Raw genomic sequence first — 21,452 nt, 5'->3', positions numbered from 1 at the left:
TTAAAAACCTTTTGTTGGCACAAGCTGGGGATCAAGTCTGTCAACTTTTGCATGTACAGTGAACCCTCGTTATTTCGCGGTTCACCTTTCACGGTCCCACTGCTTCACAGATTTCCACCTGCGTTGTGTTCTGCATTCTGATTGGCTAAAAAGTCTCTCCGCTTCTTCTCTACCTGTGTGTCAACAACGTTGCGGTTTAATATGTACACATACGTAAACAGCTTGCCATATTTAACATAATCGATGGTGGCATGTCGGTTTATAAGAATCTTTTTGCCCAGAAGAAAAAAGAGCGACAAACAGCTACCGATAACTATGTTCTTCTCTCGACAAAACACACCTGCACCGCGGGCTTTAAAAAAAAACAAAAACCGCTACATAGAGGAGTCAGGCTGCAGCGGCTCAGTCAGAAGAGCTGTGAAATACACGAGAGTCACTATTTGTCCTACTGTACTTTTTTTTTTTTCATAATCATTTTTCATTTTCTCCCGTTCTAATCCAATGACTCGGGTCGCGGTGAGGCGGCGCTGATCTCTGCAATTTGAAGCCTTCAGTTCGTATTGATGATTAAATTTATTATTTTACAGTACAGTAGTTATTTGTAAAAAAATAACAACAAAAAAATACGTTTGTACAGTACTTTTATTTGTTAAATGTTTGGGCCTGTAAAAAGGTTTTGTTCTTTGGTTTCAATGTATTATGGAGTATTTTATTCTATAATAATTGTAAAAAAAATAAAGGTAACTACTTCACGGATTTTGCCTGTTGCGGGTTCTTTTTGGAACGTAACCGCCGCGAAAAACGAGGGTTCACTGTACTAAAAAATACTTTTCAAGACAAATCAGTTTTCAAAAGCTGAGTAAGACTCTAAACTACAGAAACAGCTATGGACATAAACTGTTCTTTTTTAACTTACATGATTCTTCATCCGTTTTTTATCTAAAAAAAAAGATGATTAAACCTTTGATCTAATTAATATGAAGGATTTGCTTTTGGGTTTAAGTCAGACAGTTTTTCTATTATTCACAGTTCTACACATGTAACAGTTTTCATACCAACAAGAGGTTGAAGAGATTTCAGATCAGGATGATGATTCACACATTTTGGTTTGATTATCCCAGGTTCTGTAAAGGCATTCCTTCATCTCCATCTCCTTGGTTACCATTTCCTCTGTGATCTATGAAACACAAAACAATGTTTTCAATAACATCATCTTCTTCTGATTGTTTGATATCCCAAAGTTACATTATTATTAAGATGGCTTGAATAAAAACTGAATTTTGTCATTTTTAGTTTTTCAAAAGAAAATTATCATCAATCAGCAAAAAATAAATTAAATTAAAGCAGTAAAGTTTTGACTGTTTCTGAAATTATTTGTCTTTTATTTGTTCCCAGATTCTTGTTGGCAAAAATAAGATAATCCAGAAACTGAAGCATATTAAAATAAAAATGTAAACATAGTCATATTAAATTGAATATATAATGTATATTCAGATGAGGCTTGTCAGAATAAAAGAACCTTTTAAATATAACTTTCATTAAGGTAGAAGAGATGTCTTTCATTAAACTCTACTTTCTTTTATTTTAATTGGTCTGATGTAATTATAATATTAAACATGTTTTAATTGGCTTTAAGCTTCTCTGTTGAAGAAAACACAACAAAGAAGAGAAAATCTGAGTTATGTGTTTGCAATTTTTAATAGATTTATTTATATCATTTTATGAATGAATGTTGTTGGATTTTGTTTTCTTGATTCTTGGCTGTTTTTCTTTAGTGTTGTCCAGATCCGGGGCCACAGGTTGGTCACCTCTGGTCTAAACCTTCATATCACTGTTCAGGTCAGTGGGAAAGCTGGTGAGCCAGGAGTAAACCAGTCAGGTCACCAGTTCATTGCTGCTACATCAAATTATCTAGTCAGTCAGATTCAGTCACCAACAAGGAAGTTCAGTTTCCTGGTTTGATGCTCAGCTGTGATGTTCAGTGACTGCAGTCCTGCTTAGTTTATCAATGAGCAGGAAAATAAAAAAGTAAAGAATCAATATAAGTTAATTATTACATAATTGTTCCATTTCCATACCTCCATCATTTCTCCTTTGTTCATTTTGAGACTTGTTGCAGCAGCGTGGAAAAACTGTACACAACAGAAAGTAAACAACAGTGAATATTTAGCTTAACAATATAAATGAGTGACAATATTTAATTCTCCTTAACAGTTTTTGTCTGGTAAAAATGTTTCATCAACCTGGGCAGGCAGAAAGGCTACAATAAACAACAAAGACCTAAAAGAGAAAAAAGTTACTCATAATAATTTGGTTTCTTGTTTTGCTTTTCTTTTCAGACAAACACCAACAGATATTGATAAATATGTGAAAACTGCATAACTTTTCTTATACATGTTTATCCAGACAGCTCCATGTTTCTGAGTTTTACTTCTCTTCAGCTTCAGATCAGTTTTTGCAAATTATTAAAAACTATAATTTTCTATCAATTGGAAACATGCATTTATGGAGAGAATCATTAATTCACCAAAATCCTGCAAGACTTACAAAGACAATGACTGACTTACTTTGTTCACCTCTGTGGCGACGTACAACACAGTATGTGATGAAGGCGAGGATGATGAGTGCTCCAACAACAACACCACCAATAACTCCAGGTTCAGGTCCTGTGACAAAAAAGAAAAACAGGTTTTTAAAATTCCGCTTCTGAATATTTTGAATTCAATTTTGCATATTTTTGTTTTATTAATGAGATCAAAGTTGTGAACCAACAGTCACCTCATCATTCAGGGGCCACCATTTACTGCACCACACACACACACACACACACACACACACACACACACACACACACACACACACACACACACACACACACACACACACACACACACACACACACACACACAGATGAAACCAGAACCTTTTTATTTTTACTGTCTGACTCTAAATTGTATGAAACCTTTTTTTAGTTTAGTTAGAAGGAACAAAAGCTAAACTTTTGTTTGTTAAATGCCACTTTATTACTTTTCTTACATTTAGAAACTTTCATATTAATGTTCCTAGATGATGTCATAACTGTGTATAATCTTAAAGATTAATTCACATCCTCTTATTTCAAAGTAGGTCCAGTTGTGGATGTAAAACAAAAGTTAAAGAAACATTTTCTTCAAAGGCAGGAAGATTAAATCAGGATGGAGGAAAAACTGGATTTCCACTAGTTTGGTTCTTTCTTTGGTTCCTTTGTTCCAGATTTCTGAAGATGGCATGTTGATTTATTCAAATAATATTAATCAAATATTCACACCATAGAAATGCCATCATGTGTTCAGGAAGGAGAATAGTTTTAGTCATTCTTTGTTATTTACTCCAACAATTGTGCAAGGAAATGTGATTAACCTGATAATTAAATTATATATTTAGAGGTCAAATCAACCAGTTTATTGAGAAACAAAACATTTTACTAATTTATCCACATTTATCCACAAGTAAAATACTAATTTATTCAAGACAGTTATTGGCTCCCTTATTGTCTGAGTAAGTAAAGATACAAACATTGATGGACTGAAGTTGTTTAAAGTATTTCCAGTCATGCTGACCTGTTAAAGCTCTCCACACTGCAGACACATTCACCCATTCACTCTCACTAACACACACACACACACACACACACACACACACACCCACACACACACAAACACACACACACACACACACACCCAGTTATACACCTATTTGCAGATCAATAGGTATTTAGGAGTTATCTGCCTTGCCCAAGGGCACATCAACATGTGACCAGGGGAAACAGGAAGACAACAACTGTATCCACTGAGTCACAGTCGCTGTGCCAGTAACATCTGATTATCAGTTGTTAAGATATTTACCTCCAGAATGTTTGTCGGGGTTTTCATTTTCTTTTCCATCAACTGTTGAGGAATCACATTAAGTGTTAAAGATATCAACATTTTTATCTATTTTATCTTAAATGATTCTGAATCAATAAAGCTCACCAACAACCAGAGTAACATGTTTCTCTTCTGGCTTATTATGAACAGGCAGACGGCGAACACTGCACATGTAAATCCCTTCATCGTTCTTAGTTACGTTGGACAACTTGAGAGAAATGTCACCGAGTTCAAGCATTGTATGGTTGAGATAAGTTCGATCTTTGTATCTGTCGTCTTGAGATTTTTGGTCATCAGCTTCATGGCGGAACAAGTGAACAGTTTTACTGGAGTTGAAAATCCATTCGACTGTAGCACTGCTTGCGTTAAGTTCCACAAGACATGGTAGAATAACGTCGGATCCCACTTGTGCTTTTATTGGCTTTTCAAGTTGATATTCTCCTGGAAAGATAAACAATGCTTTTAAAATGACTGCACTCCTGATGATGTTCAGTTTGTTGCTCAACTATTATCCTTTAAATGCTTACAGTTGTGAAAACTGTTGGGACAACACAGTATTATTGAGTTCTTTCAAAATAAAAGCTCACATTTTTTCAGTTTTGTTTTTGTTTGTTCACAAATTGATGTCTAGTCATTATTTTATCAATCTCTGGAAAATAAAACAAGAAAATACTAATTTAATTAAAATAAATATCAACATTTTACCAGAAGAAAAAGTAGCAGCTATCCCATAACAGCTGGTGTTAAACCTGTTATAAAGGACAGGTATTTCCATAACTGCTAAAACCTGGAAAGCAGAGGCCTTATCTGATTTATTGATCAGAGTTTCTCCAAACCTTCAGTTTTAGTGAAGAGATCAGTTCCAGCAAACTGATCCATGGAAAGATCAGAGACAAATGAATCACACAGTCATTGTGAGGAGCAAAGATCGGCCTGTCATGTTTCGTGTTTTTCTGTGTGTTTATTTCGAGTTTTCTGAGTCTCCGTGTTGTCCTGTTCTCCCCTCGATTACTCCCAGGTGTTTCTCATTCCCTGATTACCCCCTGTGTATTTAGTGTCACCTGTGTGTCTGTGTCTCTGTCAGGTCCTCATCTAATGTGCAAATCAGTCCTTCGTGTGTCCAGTCGAAATATCAGTTTGCTACCGACGTTGAGCCCTGGCTTCCGCTCAGTCGTGCTGCCTGTGTTTGTGGACTTTTCTGGATTTTGTTCATTAAATCTTTGAAATGTAAGGTGCGTTACAAATAATATGTATTATTATTATTATTATTATTATTATTAATAAATCTTCATTATTCATCTAACCTGGTTCCATCTGCGTCTGCCTCACAACCTACACCGCATGACATGGCCTTTATGGTCTAATTTAACAAGATGAGCCACTGATCAATTTATTGATGACTGTTACATTTTGAAATAATAAAAACAGATTTCTAATTCAAGAACTTGAACCTCAATCAATAAAAACAAAAATCTAAAGAGGGTCATTAACAAGTTAACATCAGTAAAGGTGTGAAGCTGTGGACAGAGAAAGAGCAGAGCTGTATGGGAGACTGAGGTAAGTTAAGTCACCACTTCCTGCTGGGAAACTAAAAAACGTCTTTGATCATCAAATAGTTAGCAGGAAGGCATCATTTAACAAAGTCTGTGCAGGTAAGAACTTCATGGATAAACTTCTTAAAAATGTGTTTCACTCCTTAAAAACATGCTGGATTATAATGAAAGGACTGCTCCAAGACCACCACCACCAGTAACAACAACACCCCAAAATCCACGATGGCGTTTGGTGACAAAAAAGAAAAACAGGTTTATAAAATTCCGTTTTTGAATCTTTTGAATTCAATTTTGCATATTTTTGTTATATTAATAAGATCAAAGTTGTGAACCAACAGTCACCTCATCATTCAGGGGTCAACATTTACTGCACCACACACACACACACACACACACACACATTCATACACCTATATGCAGATCAATAGGTATTTAGGAGTTATCTGCCTTGCCCAAGGGCACATCAACATGTGACCAGGGGAAACAGGAAGACAACAACTTTATCCACTGAGTCACAGTCGCTGTGCCAGTAACATCTGATTATCAGTTGTTAAGATATTTACCTCCAGAATGTTTGTCGGGGTTTTCATTTTCTTTTCCATCAACTGTTGAGGAATCACATTAAGTGTTAAAGATATCAACATTTTTATCTATTTTATCTTAAATGATTCTGACTCAATAAAGCTCACCAACAATCAGAGTAACATGTTTCTCTTCAGAGAGATCAGGCAGACGGTGAACAAAGCAGCTGTAAATCCCTTCATCGTTCTTAGTTACGTTGGACAACTTGAGGGAAATGTTACCAAGTTCAAGCATTGTATGGTTGAGATAAGTTCGACCTTTGTATCTGTCGTCTTGAGATTCTCGGTCATCAGCTTCATTGCGAAACAAGTGAACAGTTTTACTGGAGTCGAACATCCACTCGACTGCAGCGTCTCTCACGTTAACTGGGGGCTTCACAAGACATGGTAGAATAACGTCGGATCCCACTTGTGCTTTTATTGGCTTTTCAAGTTGATATTCTCCTGGAAAGATAAACAATGCTTTTAAAATGACTGCACTCCTGATGATGTTCAGTTTGTTGCTCAACTATTATCCTTTAAATGCTTACAGTTGTGAAAACTGTTGGGACAACACAGTATTATTGAGTTCTTTCAAAATAAAAGCTCACATTTTTTCTGTTTGGTTTTTGTTTGATCACAAATTGATATCTAGTCATTTTATCAATCTCTGGAAAAGAAAACAAGAAAATACTCATTTAATTAAAATAAATATCAACATTTTACCAGAAGAAAAAGTAGCAGCTATCCCATAACAGCTGGTGTTAAACCTGTTATAAAGGACAGGTATTTCCATAATTGCTAAAACCTGGAAAGCAGAGGCCTTATCTGATTTATTGATCAGAGTTTCTCCAAACCTTCAGTTTTAGTGAAGAGATCAGTTCCAGCAAACTGATCCATGGAAAGATCAGAGACAAATGAATCACACAGTCATTGTGAGGAGCAAAGATCGGCCTTTATGGTCTAATTTAACAAGATGAGCCACTGATCAATTTATTGATGACAGTTATATTTTGAAATAATAGAAAAAGATTTCTAATTCAAGAACTTGAACCTCAATCAATGAAAACAAAAATCTAAAGAGGGTCATTAACAAGTTTACATCAGTAAAGGTGTGAAGCTGTGGACAGAGAAAGAGCAGAGCTGTATGGGAGACTGAGGTAAGTTAAGTCACCACTTCCTGCTGGGAAACTAAAAAACGTCTTTGATCATCAAATAGTTAGCAGAAAGGCATCATTTAACAAAGTCTGTGCAGGTAAGAACTTAATGGATAAACTTCTTAAAAAATGTGTTTCACTCCTCAAAGTGAATTCAGTTCTTCATAAGTTTCATGAGGATTGTCCTTGGACTATAATAGATATTGTTATATTTGTTTTATATATCATATTTATAAGGTTTATTATCTCATAAACATCATTTGATAAAAGATAAAAATGGAGCATTTTGGCTTTGAGCACAAATAAATTCAAAATGGTAGCTTTGGAATAAGTTCAGCCATTTCTATGGATGGAGTAAGTGTGTTTTTTTAGGTTTACAGCACAACATAATCCATACTCAGGATAAATTAAGACATGACACATTTTTTCTACAGGCTGTATTATCGAAGCAGTTATCTTTACACTCTTTCTAAATGTTTGAGGAGGTACAACATCCTGAAACTCAGATATACATGTTTGCGACCAGACTAAGGTTGTCTTGATAGCGGCTCATCAACTGGCTGCTGCAGATTTGCGACACTATCTTTGAAATTAATTATTAGTTTATTTGTGCGCCTTTGCGGACACGAAACATCTATGAAAATATGGAGAGCGAGAGCCGGAACTAAACTGCTGAACCAAACTTCCTGGATATCAGAGTAATTCTGGGTTTGATACGCACCTGTTTATTGTAAATATAGGCAAGTTTAGTAACTTTTAGTGTTGTTTTGAGATATAACCGCTACGCTGTGTACAGTACTGGGAGGAAACGAGGAGACAAAAACTGAACGTACCTTGAACTGCGACGGGCAGTAAACTGATCAGCCAGAAGAGAACCGGAAAACATCTCATGATGTGTTCCTGTCTGATGAAGAGCATATTTCTGATTTTATTTTCAGTATTTAATGAAGATTTGATAAGTAGAAGTAATGGCCGAGATGTCTTCGAGTCAAAAAGTGAAATAATACTTTCTCTTTCATTTGTGTGTGTGGGGGAGGAGCGGGGTGTGTGTGCTCTCATAGTCCCGGAAGCTTCAAAGCTTTTAATATTGTTAATTAAGGAAGCGGGATAGCAGTCATATAGTCTGCATGTTAATTTATTATTTAATCCTCAGTATAAACATTGAGACATAGATCATCATCAAGCAGTACAACTAGAAATGGGCTATTTGAAGCCAGGAATCAGGGGGGAAGCACCGATGCGTCGGCGCATGCGTCAAGTCCTTAGACCAAACCCAGTGTCGTATTGTTTTCAGCAAGTCACGTGACCGATACAGGAAGTGTTTCTAAATGACACTGATGCACCAAACTGTGTTTATATGGAAGCGAATCTGTCAGCGGGATGAACTTGGATGCATTTGCCAAAATAATTCTTGATCTTTTACGTTACAGCGTCAACTATGGAGCCTGAAGGTAAACAAAAGATTCGTAGTTTGGGACCATTTTAATCTTATGTCAGAAAATAAGGTATTGATTATCACTTAGTTGTTGTTTCATCCGATTCTTTTCAGTTTCTACTGGATCTGAATCCCAATTCAGCTGAAATTGACTCTTAGTTTACTTTCATATTATGTTCTGCAGGTTAAGTTTTGCATGTTTCTACTTTGAAATTATACATTTCACAATTTTATTCTTAAATTACCCTCCATAAATAAAAATCTTTAGACAGATAAAAGGAAAATAAAGACAATCCCGCTATAAATAAATACAAAAAAGACATTTCCAGCAAAACAAACACATCCATGAAAATCTGCGTACAAAATATAAAAGAAAAAAATTAAATGTATATGAACAATATGCAGTGTCACTAAAATCAGTTTTATTTAAATAAATCCACCTCCTTAATGCTGAGTCATTATAGGGCATCAGAATGAAGTCGCAGATACACCTGGATAAACTCAGGTATTCAGCCGTTCTACAAATTATTCAGTTGCTTTTTATAAATTATTTTATATAAATGTATTGTTTACTTCATTTTTTTCTACAGCAGGAGAAGTTGTGTCAAAAACACGGAACAGACTAAATTTCAAAATATTAGAAAAAACTTTTTTTAAATGAAAATTTGTGAAAAAAAAAAAAACTGTCCACAATCATCCTCATTCCAAACACGTTAACTTTCATTTTCGTCACCTGGTTCATGTTCACATTATTTATTGACTGTGTCGAAGAATATAAAATATATTTTGAATTTAACTGAAGATATAACATAATACAATACATAATATATAATAAAATAAAATGACTTAAATCTTATTGTATAGACTAGGCCATCAAATCAGTCTGTGAACTACGTTGCCTGTAGAGATTTTTAATGTCCAGCAGGTGTCAGTATTCAGTGACAGTATCGACACAGTATCAATACAGTTTTCCTTTGGGTCAAAACGATACATGACGCCTCATTTACCCATCACTAGTGAATAGACAGTGATGAGGAGAGTGTATTGCAAAAACCATAAGTATAACTGATGCCTGTAAGAGAAGTAGCATCTAGCAGCATTAATAAATTATTATTATAAGTCTGTTAGGTGGATCTGTTTGCAGTATTTGTTTGTTTTTGTAAAAAATTAAAAGTTTGATTTAAATATTATAAAAAAATAAGAATGTTTGCTTTCATAACAGAACAAATAGATTATTTAAGGAAGTAAAAGCCTCTCATATAGGGAACATTTAATGCAAAATGATTTATTATAAAACTTCCTTATTTGCCAAGTAATGTTAGTATATGGGGCTGCAGATGGTCATAAATGAAGATGTTTGGGAGCTGTGGCTCTTCTTTGGGATCCTAACATGTAACCTTTCCATCAATATCCTCAGTAAGAGAGAACAACTTTCTGTATCTGATATATACAGACTTACAGAAGTGAAACTACAGAGCTCTCTGGTTTCAGATACTTATCTACAGACCCATCATTAGGTAGGGACAGATGTATAAAATATGTGAAAATAAACTCATTTTATTGCAAAACAAAAATTTTCAAGGGGAAATTCTTGTTTTGCAATTAAACCCTGAGAAAATTTTGAAATTTTAAAATTCTGAAATTCTGAGCTGGAGCAGGTCTCACACACAGAGGATCACAACCAGTTTCTCCTCAACTACCCCTCACTTCCAGCACTCAGTGAGTCTACACACTCATCCAGCATCAACATCCGTCCTCTGAGACACTTTGAGGACGTGGCAGCAGCTGTTGCCGAGCTCAGAGACAAACTAAAGGACATCCTGAGAGACACATGGACAAACATTGAACTGAAGGTCACTGAAGTGGATGTTCAACCATCAGAACCAGAACCAAAGACCAGAGATGGATTCTTGAAACTTTTAAAAATTATCACTCTGGATCCAAACACCCTAAACAGATTTCTAATTTTATCTAAGGGGAAAAGAAAGGTAACATTTGCAAACCATAAACAGTCTTATCCTGATCATCCAGACAGATTTGATGGTTTTTGTTATCAGGTTCTGAGTACAGAGAGTCTGACTGGACGTTGTTACTGGGAGGTGGAGTGGAGAGGAGGAGGATCTGTAGCCGTTTCATACAAGAACATCAGCAGAACAGAAAGACTAGGATCCAATGACAAATCCTGGTCATTATATTGTGACACAAACAGTTACACATTTTATCACAACAACATTAAAACTCCACTAGAACGTCCAGTTTCCTCCAGAATAGGAGTGTACCTGGATCATATAAAAGGTATTCTGTGTTTCTACAGCGTCTCTGAAACTATGACTCTGATCCACAGAGTCCAGACCAGATTCACTCAGCCTCTACATGCTGGGATTAGACTTTACTTCTCATTTTCCTGTCCTGACGGATCCTCTGCTGAGTTCATTAACCCAGAATAATCAGCAGTGATTTGAGGTCCAATTGGTTAAAATGTGTATTTTAGTTTCCATTATTGTTTTGGAGAGATCATTGTTGTCATGTCTTCACTGTCCAGAGACCAGCTGTCTTTATGGAGCTACTTTGTCATCTTGTTTGTTGTTTTGTTGGAGTTTGTTTGGGTGCTGCCCCTCCCTGTTTCTGATCAGCAATGGAGGCAATCACTGCTCAGGAGGATTTTTATTTAACTAAACTAATTACATTTATTTCTGTGTCACACTGAACGTGACAAAGCAATAAATGTTGATGACAAATGTTGTTGTAAACTGTGATTATCATCATCATTAATCATCAAATAAGGACATCAGTCATTTATTGGACAAAGATCAGATTCTGGATCAAACTGTGTCAATAGTCGTCTTGTGACTCAGATTGTAAGCTCTATTTAGTTTTAGACAAATATCTAAATAAAGTTGATTCCTTGTTTGAATATAAAATGACTCTGTCTTATTTTGTTTGTGTTTTATTTTATTGCCTGTCAGTAACATTTCCAAATATAAGAAACTGCTGGTTTTCAGATGAGAATAAAGTGAATAGATTGATAAATCTATGTTGGGATAAACAGATTAATAAGTTGGTCTCTACATAACTGTCCAACTCATAAACAGGAGGACTAATTGTTTACATTGATTTCCCCACTTCTCCCTCATCATCAGCCATCTTTATTTTACAAAACATTGGCCTGAATATTATACCTGTCAAGTTGTAACCACAGTTAAACCGTCCCACCACTCCATCCTATGTTCAATATCCCTTACATTAGAAGACTGGTTTACAAGAAATCTAAAATAATTACTTTTCAACCACTTATAAAGCAGAATTAGTTGTTCAGAATGTGATAGGCCTACCTTTGTTGACAAATGCTGGATATTTGCATGTAAATTGTATAATAGAGCCTAAATGAAAACACAAAAGGCATTTGAAGAGCATTTATGTGCATATTCATGAACCATATCTACATGATATAATTCCTTTGAGTGCCATTTCAGGCAGAAATTGCATTTCACTGGGCAGAAAAGGGCAAACAAGACGAACCTTTGTTGTAACCGTGGCCATAAAACTGTCATTGATGTAAACATAATTTGTCTTTAAGAACTAAACGACCAAGAAAGTCATTCAAAACAGCTCAAATCAGTCTGAGGGTGCTGCGGCGACGCGCTTCCTCGCGGGGGCGCGCCCAATCTCAACCAACCAGTCAGCTTGCTTAGCCTTAGGCACAACACCTGGTTTGTTTGTTCTTGCAGGTACAGACAGCCTGAGTGGCTGTTCTCGCGAGGCTAGTGTCAGAAGTACAATACAATTGTAGACTCATTTCGAGAACAGCTTCAGACCGGCAGAAAGAAAACACGTGTCTACAACAACCACTAACACTACATTGGGATGACCCTTTTCAAGAAAAACTTAATTTTAGGAGGGATCCTGGCGATTTTTTTTACTTTTCTGGAAACATTTGGCGGTAAGTAAAGCTTTTTTAACCAACTGTCAGTGAATCGGTTTGGGCTGTTATAATTCACATTTCGACATATTTACCATTCTACACTACCTAGAATGTTGGTTATCTAAAAACTAATTATTGACCTCCTTTTTTTTCTACCGTATATCAGTAGTGACGTAACACGTTTTGGAAAGGACGATCTGAAAATTATACAAGCTTTGTCGCCTGCATTACTCTTACTGGAAAGGTCGATGCACATTTCTATCGATACTTGTAAATCTAACTAAAAAGTAAACTTCAAGTGATGAGTTCAGTCGATTGCGTCTAAATCAAGGGGAGTTTAGCTTTTCCAAAATTCAACTTCCAGAAAGTTCTAGAAACTTCCAAGTACTGTTTCCTCGCTCCAGCAAACAGAAAGGGGCGGGGACAGACCACTGTCAGTCTCATACCTTATTTGGAAATGGGACCATTGCTTTCCGGAAGTGAAGAGGGCGCTATTTCCTATATTAATTAAATGAGATAAACAATTATTTTATACATTATAAATAATATCTTTATATTTCCATTAATCATAGGAGGAACAAAAGAAATAAGGAGACATGAACAACAACATGATCATCTATAATAAAAATACCATTTGCAATGTATACATAAGAAATTTAACTGAGCAAAAGTCAATAACAAACAAATGAATTAGGTACACAGAAGAATAACAACCAGGGTTGTTAAACAGATGCAAGCAAAAATTCACATTTTTGTTTTGACGGTGCCATGTATATTATTATTATACTTTTTGTTGATAGATTCTTATATATAGGAAAAAATAAGATGAAACTATTTAGTCCATCAACGTGGAAATTTTCCTTCGACTCTAAAACGAAAAATCATATTCATAGAATCACATTATCAACAATTGAGAAGAGAGCAAAACACTTATCAAGTTATAGGTAAATATTATCATTTAGTTTGGTTAAGAATAATTATTGCCATCCATTTTCCATCCATCCATTTTCTGTTCACCCTTGTCCCTAATGGGGTCGCGAGGTGCTGGTGCCCATCTCCAGCTACGTTCCGGGCGAGAGGCGGGGTTCACCCTGGACAGGTCACCAGTCTGTTGCAATAATTATTGCACTGTCAATAAATGACTTCTAATAGATGTTCTTAGATGCCAGAGCAGGGGTCACCAACCTTTTTGAGACTGGGAGCTACTTCACAGGTACAGAGCAACACGAAGGGCTACTTGTTTGATACAGACATACATTTTCTTGGCTCAGCCTTTATAACAATAATACATTTATGTATATATGATTACATGCTGCCTGATCATATTAATGTTAGGGACTACTGACAGTAGTTATCAGTAATAATTTACCATGGCAGCTATGGTTAATTGCTATTATCTGATCCGAAGTTCTTAGTTCAGAGTTTTAAGTTTGATTCTCTTTTGCAGATTTTCTGTGTGATTCTAAATTGTCCTCAAGTGTCTGAGAGTCTGGATCGGTGCAGCTGCAGCTGGACGCACTGAGATTTTCCTTTAAATAAAAGAAAGAAAAGAAAAGTTATTGTATTTTTATTATCCAACCCTCTTTACTATTAACACAATTGTGGAGAAAAGAAAAAGTTCTTTTGTACCAAAACATCTTGTATGTAGCGCACATCAGTGTGAGTCTGTGGGGGTTAAAGGTCACGCCAAGGCCTAAATCTGATTGGTCAGTTTGCTTTTTCTGTGAGCTAAAAATAATGAATGGAGTTTGAACCTCCTGTAGTTCTATGATCTCGCCTGAGCTTTTTACAGTGTGCGGTTTCTGGCGGGTCGCCTGTTTATTAGCTTTTTTTGTGGTTTCGCAAACTTAAAAGCTGACGGGTCACCAGCTGGCTGACACCAGCAGATGTCGGGAAAAGGTCCGACAGATCGGAGGGTAGCACAGAACTGTCACTGCACCTGGCCTGCAGGAGCACAACCACCTCTCCAACGCGCATCATGTGGCGTCGCACAAAAACAACATAAACATAAACCACTAAAGCAGCGCAGCCTTTTTTCGTTGTTTTGTTTTTACACAAACGATGCTAAATAATAAAGACATGGAAGCAAAGCCGTGAGATCAAAGGAAAGAGGAGGATGTTGATTCCCAGGTTCAGGTGATGTCAGACGTCCAGAGGAGGAGAAGGTTGAAGCAACAATGTTTGCTTAATTTTTACTCTTGTGGGAAACGTTTCGACTAGATTAAATGGTTTAACCCGCAGTTTTAGCGCGACGCTCAGGAAGAGCAGCAGATGTCAGCTAACAGGTGACCCATCAGCTCTCCAGTTCGGGAAACATCAAAGATGCTCATAAACCGACGACCCACCAGAACCGACACGGTAAAAAGCTCAACCGGCATCCAAACCGCTCTTAGAACTACGGGAGGTTCAAACTCCTGTCATTCATTTTTAGCTTACAGAAAAAAGCGCCAAGCCACCAAATAAACAAAAACAAACTGACCAATAAGATTTAGGCTTTGGCGTGCCCTTTGACCCCCACAGACTCAGACGTGTGCTACGTACAAGATGTTTTGACACATAAGATCTTTTGGTTCTCCACAATTTTGTTAATTGTAAAGAGAGTTCGATAATAAAAAATTCAGAAATTATTCTTTTCTTTTTTTACTTAAAGGAAAATCTTAAGGTAGGCAGAGCTGCTGCAGCCGTACAGCTGCAGGCGCTGCTGCCCTCCGATAAAATCCTGCAGGCGTCTGAGCAGTTCTGAATTTTAACCATAGAAAAGAGTTTTATGCATAAAACAATTTATTTTTAGCATTTTTTGTAAAATGTTGTTTTAACTTGAGTTGAGTTAAAACTCAAGTTAGAATGTTAAGTTTGAACATTTTAACTCAACAACCTCAAGTTGGATAACCCCAAGATCACTGGGTCTTCTTAAAAGATAGAGTCTCTGAGAACAGTTAAAGATAAAAGATAAAGATTAAAGATATAGCCAGTGTTTTCAGCAAAGTTGAGCTGACTGTCCAGGAATGACCCGAGGAATTTAAAATTTGCCACAGTTTTCAACAGATTGGCCATCAAGTAGAACTGGAATCACTTTCAGGTCTTGTTTAGCTCATTTAATTAGCTCTACTTCCTTAAGAAAATAAAACAAATATGGTGTTTTATAAGATAATTTATCTTTTACGATGCCAGTGTTGCCAAAATTAATAGTAAATAATAAAGGACTTTGTGCTATTCTGATTTAGTAATGTATAATGTAATTTTATTAGTTGTTACCACCACGACGCCACTAGAGGCAGTAGCAAGCCCGAAAAGATGCGACTAAGGAGCAGATTTAAAAGTACACATAAAGCTACAGAATTTGTTAAAAACTGTGAGCTTCGCTGAAGTAAATAAAAGAGAGAAGTTCAAATACATGCTGAGAGTGAAAATCCTTCCTAAGATGAAGATATATCACAGATTTCGAAAGAAAATAAAAAACGGGAGACCGCGGATAATATAGGAAATAGCGCCCCCCTTCACTACCGGAGTGCAGTGGTCCCATTTCCAAATAAGGTATGAGACTGACAGTGGTCCGTCCCGCCCCTTCCTGTTTGCTGCAGCGAGGTCCTTCTTGAAATTTCTACCTGTTACCAGCCATTTTTAAATGTTGGCAGGAAGACCATATTTAGGGTTGTGGTGTAAATAAAAGGTATCAGTTCGGTAGAATTTAATAGGTAATAAATTAAAGCTTACCAAATCAGATTTGAATTTACGCGTGACTGGTGGGGATTAGAAAAGTAACAATGTGGCTTGATTAGGTTAAAAACGTAATGATTACCTCAGGAAGTATTATGTTATATTTCTACGATGGTTTTAGAAAAACAGTATTTTTATTGCAGATGAATAATAATGAATTGTCTTAAGCTTTGCTCCTGTCACATCTTAGTTTGTGCAGGGCATGATATAAAAAAAATACACACAAAAATAAGTATTTTATTGCCTTTTAACAGTTTTCTTGTGGACATAAACTAACCTGGAAATAGGCAAACCCCCCCGTCAAATTATAAATAATAATAATTTTAAAAAAGCATTTTTAGTATCTTCAAATATGTATCCCAGTATGAATAAAATCTGAGCAATTAATTTAAAAACAAATAATTTGGTGTGCTCAAGTTTTATTTTAGCTATTCAAGAATCTTATTTTTCTTAATATATAAGCTTAATTACATTATTGATAAAGTTTCAGGCTAAAAAATAGTTAAATATAACTGAATAATTTTGAAATGGAAACATTTTTCAGTTCAGTTCAGCTTCATATCCCAATGGGAAACCAGTTTCCCTTTTAGGTTTAACAGAATATTGAGGAACTTTAAGAAGCAATGACTTTCTGTTTCACTTCTAGAGGTCAACCAATATTATCTCAAGGGCAATGAATCTCATGTTCTTACGGTCAGCGTTTATGGTACAAATCTTTGAATGCTGTTACTTTTGTTGGCTCAAAGACTATTAGATTATTAGGTAACTTTAAATCACTGGGATTCAGGACAGGCAAGAAATGACTTGAAACATCTGGGTGTGTGAAATTGTCAAAACTGCAAAACACAAGAGGTTGCAGAAGCGTATAAAAAGGTTCACATCGAAGTTTTAGGTTTCTTTAATCAGTCACTTCATGGAAAAGAAAATACAAGAGACATATTTTTGTTTTGTCCATATATTTGTTCAGGGTGCATCAATAGCTGACAGTATAACTTATTGTTGTTTGTGAATTCTGTTTGAGGAAACTTTCAGAAAATGCCTGAAGTGATTTGTGCATCTCAGCAATCAAAGCTGCTCCTGGTGAAGATGTCATCTTCCAGGGTTCTGGTCAGTACTGAGTGGGATGTCAGTATGTCAGTGGAGTGGACCAGACCGGATCTACGGACATGACTCAGACAAGAAGTATGTGTTGGTGTACAAATCCCAGGATGTGGACAAGAGCCTGACGATGGAGTCGTACATCGGGAGGGTGTTTCTGTTCCCTGAGGAACTACAGAATGGAAACGTATCACTAAAAAATCACCAATGTGACCAGTCAATGACAGTGGGAAGTATAAATGTTTTCTCCGAAGTCTGTGGAAAAGTGTAATAGTTGAACTCTTGGGTGAGTAAATGTACATGCTGAAATTTGTATTTATTTATTTATTTTGGATAACAAATGGTTCTGACCCAAACTTTTCTATAACAGTCTCAGATGGAGAAGACAACATTTCAACGACACAGAACATAACTGGCATGGAGTCCAAAGGTAAATCATGCAACAGTTCACACTCATTGTAAAAATAGCTTTTCAATTATATATGTACAATTATTTAATCTTTTTTTTATTTTCAGTTGAATGGTATTGGTGGTTCATCTTAGCTGTTGCTGCTGCTGCCGTTGTTGTCGTCATCGTCATCGGTGGTAATTACCTCTTTATAAAATGTGTAAGTCAGACAGCAGTGAAACCCATTGCATTCTGTTTTCATTTCACACACATTCATCACACCGTCCAGATGTTCATATTGATGATAAACCTCTGTTCCATTTGTAATGTTTTTCAGAACAAGAAGAAGAGTTTGAATAAACTGACTGGGCATGACTCTGGTGAAGATGAGACCAATGAGACCAGTATCCCTCTTACAACAATCACAATAAACCATCATGAAACATAAACATGTAAGTCTGATCTAAATGTTTAAATTTTTCAGTGGTTGTAGTGGCATCACGTATCTGGGCAGTAAGTTGGAAGCATAAAATAGCAAACAATGTATTTTTTATTTTTAAAATGAATCTTTCTGCATTTCTTCTTTATTTCAACTGCAATCATTTTGAGTTTTAGCTGTTATTGTGGTTACAAATCAGCATGTTTTGGAAATTATCCATGTTGGCTTTCTAGTCTGTGTTTGAACATGGTTATTTTATGTAATGTTTAAAATATTGAATTAAAATATATTGAAATAAATCCCAATTTATATTATTCCCTGTAACTTTAGCTAAAAATAAATGAAGTGCCTGTACAGCTGAATCAATGTTACGCTGCATCAAAAAAGTGGAGATAAAACAATAGGAAAGGTTGTCATCAATTAGGTTAACTGCTTAATTATTATTTTCTGTTTTTTTTGCTCTTATTATTAGAGTAATATGTTTTTATATGGTTGTTTTAGAGAAGAACAAGAGCAGTGGTCACATTATTCAGCAGCATCAGGCTGACAAATAAAAAAACTGAAGTGACATTGAATTGTTGCTTTGCACTTTAATATTATAATTTGTTTTCATTTAATTTATTGAGTTTTTTTTTCTCAGGGACTTTTAATTCATTTAACTTAATTGCAGAATATCTTGTGTTTAAGGTTAAAGTTAATGACAAATGGGTCAGTTGTTCTCATAACTGTTTTTGTTGACTATTGCTCTGTTTGAGTAATACCACTTGATCAAGCCTTTTCTAGCATTTTACACCAAAAAAAGTAACAAAAGAATTTGTAATTATCAAAACTGCAATTTCCAGATTGTACTGAGAGTGAAAAAGCTGTATTGGGACATCTCTAATATTTAGCGTATGTTAAAATGGACGGACTGCTCGCTGTGATTCAAGCTCAGGTTTTAATCTGGCCTCTTTCTGCTGACAGTTTTCATGAGAAGGATGTCAGACTGATGAATGTCTCAAGACCTCAGGATGGTTTGCATCTGTGGAGACCTGATTTCAGAGAAGAAAGAAAAAAAACAAAAGAAACAACCAACACTGAACTTTCTTCATCTTGTCCCAGTATTTATTATTTTCACCTGTTGGCGTCAAACAAGATCCAGGTGAATTATGACTTGGACGACACCAAAAACCAACAGTCTCTTTCTGATGCTTCTGTGAAATGTTGACATATTTTACTGTAATTTATTTAATGGTGAAGTTTAATTTGTTAAGGTATCTTTTTAGACTTTTTTTAGCATTATTTATTTTTGTACACTTATTTTACATTCAGAGGAATTGAGGAAATTCAATTGAGCTGACTAAAAAAATATCTTTTGTATTCAATATTGATGTCAGGAAATTTTTTAGATATTACACTAATCTGTTGAATTATTCTGTAACAGATTTATGAAGATTCAGAGATCAGTGTTATAATTTTTAAAAATATGCATGTTTCACAAATGTTACTTTTTTTTTTTAAATAATTTTTTAAAAATGTAAATTTTTTTAATTAATCTGACAAATGCTATTTAGAAACACCTGTTATTGTAAAAGTAACATTTTGCTTGTGTATATATATATATATATATATATATATATATATATATATATAAAATCTTAGCATTTCTTAGGAAGAAGTTATAATGGATGGTTTAACATTAGATCCAGTATCTAATGTTACTATATACTAGAAAGGTATCTAGTAACATTACTAGACATGTTAATGTTACTAGATATATCTATGTTACATGTATCTACTAACATATATACTGTATATGTACATGTATGTTACTAGACTTTTAATATTAAATAATGTATCTTAATTTTGGTGAATTGTTCAATTTATTTGACTCAACATTCAGAATTCAAAGTCAAAAATACTTATTGATTCCAACTTAAATGTTGTTGTAACTCATAACTACCTATAACTTTTATTTTTATATAACTCATATTTGTATCATTGTAATGAAGACTGAAGCTGGTTCAGTTGTGGATAAACAATCACTCCAGGGTGTCGGATTAGAACAGCTGAGATATATGTTCAGGTGAGTTAGTGAAAGAAGAGAATGTCCGAGTCCAGAATTGAGCTTTACTTGTTTTTAATTAGCTCTGGAGGTTCAGCCATACATACAAGGGCACGTGTGTGTGTGTGTGTGTGTGTGTGTGTGTGTGTGTTTCCTATAAAGATAAACAAATACAAATTATGAGAATTTATCTGTAAACCCTTTCACAAATAAACCTAATTTCCACAAATGAATAAATGTGTTAATGTCTGACTATGAGAATGTAAATAATAATTATACATAAATAGTAATAATAAACCCTGCAAATAATAGTGTCACACGATAAACATACAAGAGAAATAAGGCATTTTAATTGCAAATGGTAACACAAATAACAGCTGCAACTAATTAACCGAGCTTAATAGCTTAATGCTAAACGGCTAACTTTAGCTCTCAACAATACAAGTAAAATACAGCAAACGACCATAATATTCAACGGGACAAAGCACAACTACAGCTCTTAGACATTTACGAAACCAAACTAAATCAACAACAATATTACTTACATTCAATGGACGCAGACAATAGAAAGAGGTTATGAACGAAGTCAGCCTTGAGAGCCGCATCACTCAATACTCAGATCCATAAACAAGCTGTAACAAATATGAACATGAAGCCACCCAGTGGCTGAAATAAATTACTGCACCTAAAATACTTTGATGAAGAAAACCTAAACTAGAGGGCTGAAAACAAATAATTAACAGTCTTTTGTACAATCATTGTTGTCATGTCTTCACTGTCCAGAGACCAGCTGTCTTTATGGAGCTACTTTGTCATCTTGTTTGTTGTTTTGTTGGAGTTTGTTTGGGTGCTGCCCCTCCCTGTTTCTGATCAGCAATGGAGGCAATCACTGCTCAGGAGGATTTTATTCAACTAAACTAATTACATTTATTGCTGTGTCACACTAAACGTGACAAAGCAATAAATGTTGATGACAAATGTTGTTGTAAACTGTGATTATCATCATCATTAATCATCAAATAAGGACATCAGTCATTTATTGGACAAAGATCAGATTCTGGATCAAACTGTGTCAATAGTCGTCTTGTGACTCAGATTGTAAGCTCTATTTAGTTTTAGACAAATATCTAAATAAAGTTGATTCCTTGTTTGAATATAAAATGACTCTGTCTTATTTTGTATTTTGTTTGTGTTTTATTTTATTGCCTGTCAGTAACATTTCCAAATATAAGAA

The 21,452-nt window shown here is 35.2% G+C and overlaps 1 protein-coding gene and 2 long non-coding RNA genes across 4 annotated transcripts; 1 reads left to right on the top strand and 2 right to left on the bottom strand.

Annotated features, from left to right (window-relative positions):
- Positions 1–912: 912 nt before the first annotated feature.
- On the bottom strand, positions 913–8,206 carry LOC114157903 (myelin-oligodendrocyte glycoprotein-like). Of its 2 annotated transcripts, XM_028039077.1 has the most exons (6): positions 8,009–8,198; positions 6,148–6,483; positions 6,022–6,063; positions 2,568–2,666; positions 2,079–2,132; positions 913–1,177 (listed from the first exon to the last, which is right to left on the bottom strand). In XM_028039077.1, the coding sequence occupies exons 1-6, from the start codon at positions 8,091–8,093 to the stop codon at positions 1,113–1,115; spliced, it is 681 nt and encodes a 226-aa protein (XP_027894878.1). In that variant the 5' UTR covers positions 8,094–8,198; the 3' UTR covers positions 913–1,112. The 2 variants fall into 2 exon arrangements, with proteins under 2 accessions (XP_027894878.1, XP_027894877.1); XM_028039076.1 differs by lacking the exons at positions 913–1,177; positions 2,079–2,132; positions 2,568–2,666 and adding exons at positions 3,720–3,926; positions 4,011–4,346 and having other exon boundaries at positions 8,009–8,206.
- On the bottom strand, positions 1,680–2,071 carry LOC114157905 (uncharacterized). The gene is made up of 2 exons (XR_003598293.1): positions 1,934–2,071; positions 1,680–1,852 (listed from the first exon to the last, which is right to left on the bottom strand). It is a non-coding gene; the product is annotated as an uncharacterized LOC114157905 (long non-coding RNA).
- A 9,668-nt stretch (positions 8,207–17,874) lies between the features above and the next one.
- Positions 17,875–19,380, top strand: LOC114157904 (uncharacterized). The gene is made up of 3 exons (XR_003598292.1): positions 17,875–17,955; positions 18,073–18,187; positions 19,138–19,380. It is a non-coding gene; the product is annotated as an uncharacterized LOC114157904 (long non-coding RNA).
- The last annotated feature ends 2,072 nt before the right edge of the window (positions 19,381–21,452 follow it).

Source organism: Xiphophorus couchianus, chromosome 14 (assembly GCF_001444195.1).
Source record: "Xiphophorus couchianus chromosome 14, X_couchianus-1.0, whole genome shotgun sequence".
Taxonomy (NCBI): Eukaryota; Metazoa; Chordata; class Actinopteri; order Cyprinodontiformes; family Poeciliidae; genus Xiphophorus; species Xiphophorus couchianus.
Note: the sequence above shows the minus strand (reverse complement) of the source record. Positions and strands in the feature narration are given on the sequence as shown.

Coding starts and splice junctions, on each gene's coding strand:
- LOC114157903 (XM_028039076.1), bottom strand. CDS start 8,093: ATGCTCTTCATCAGACAGGAACACATCATGAGATGTTTTCCGGTTCTC. Junction 6,064..6,147: donor ACATGTTACTCTGATTGTTG/GTGAGCTTTATT, acceptor ATTCCTCAACAG/TTGATGGAAAAGAAAATGAA. Junction 3,927..4,010: donor ACATGTTACTCTGGTTGTTG/GTGAGCTTTATT, acceptor ATTCCTCAACAG/TTGATGGAAAAGAAAATGAA.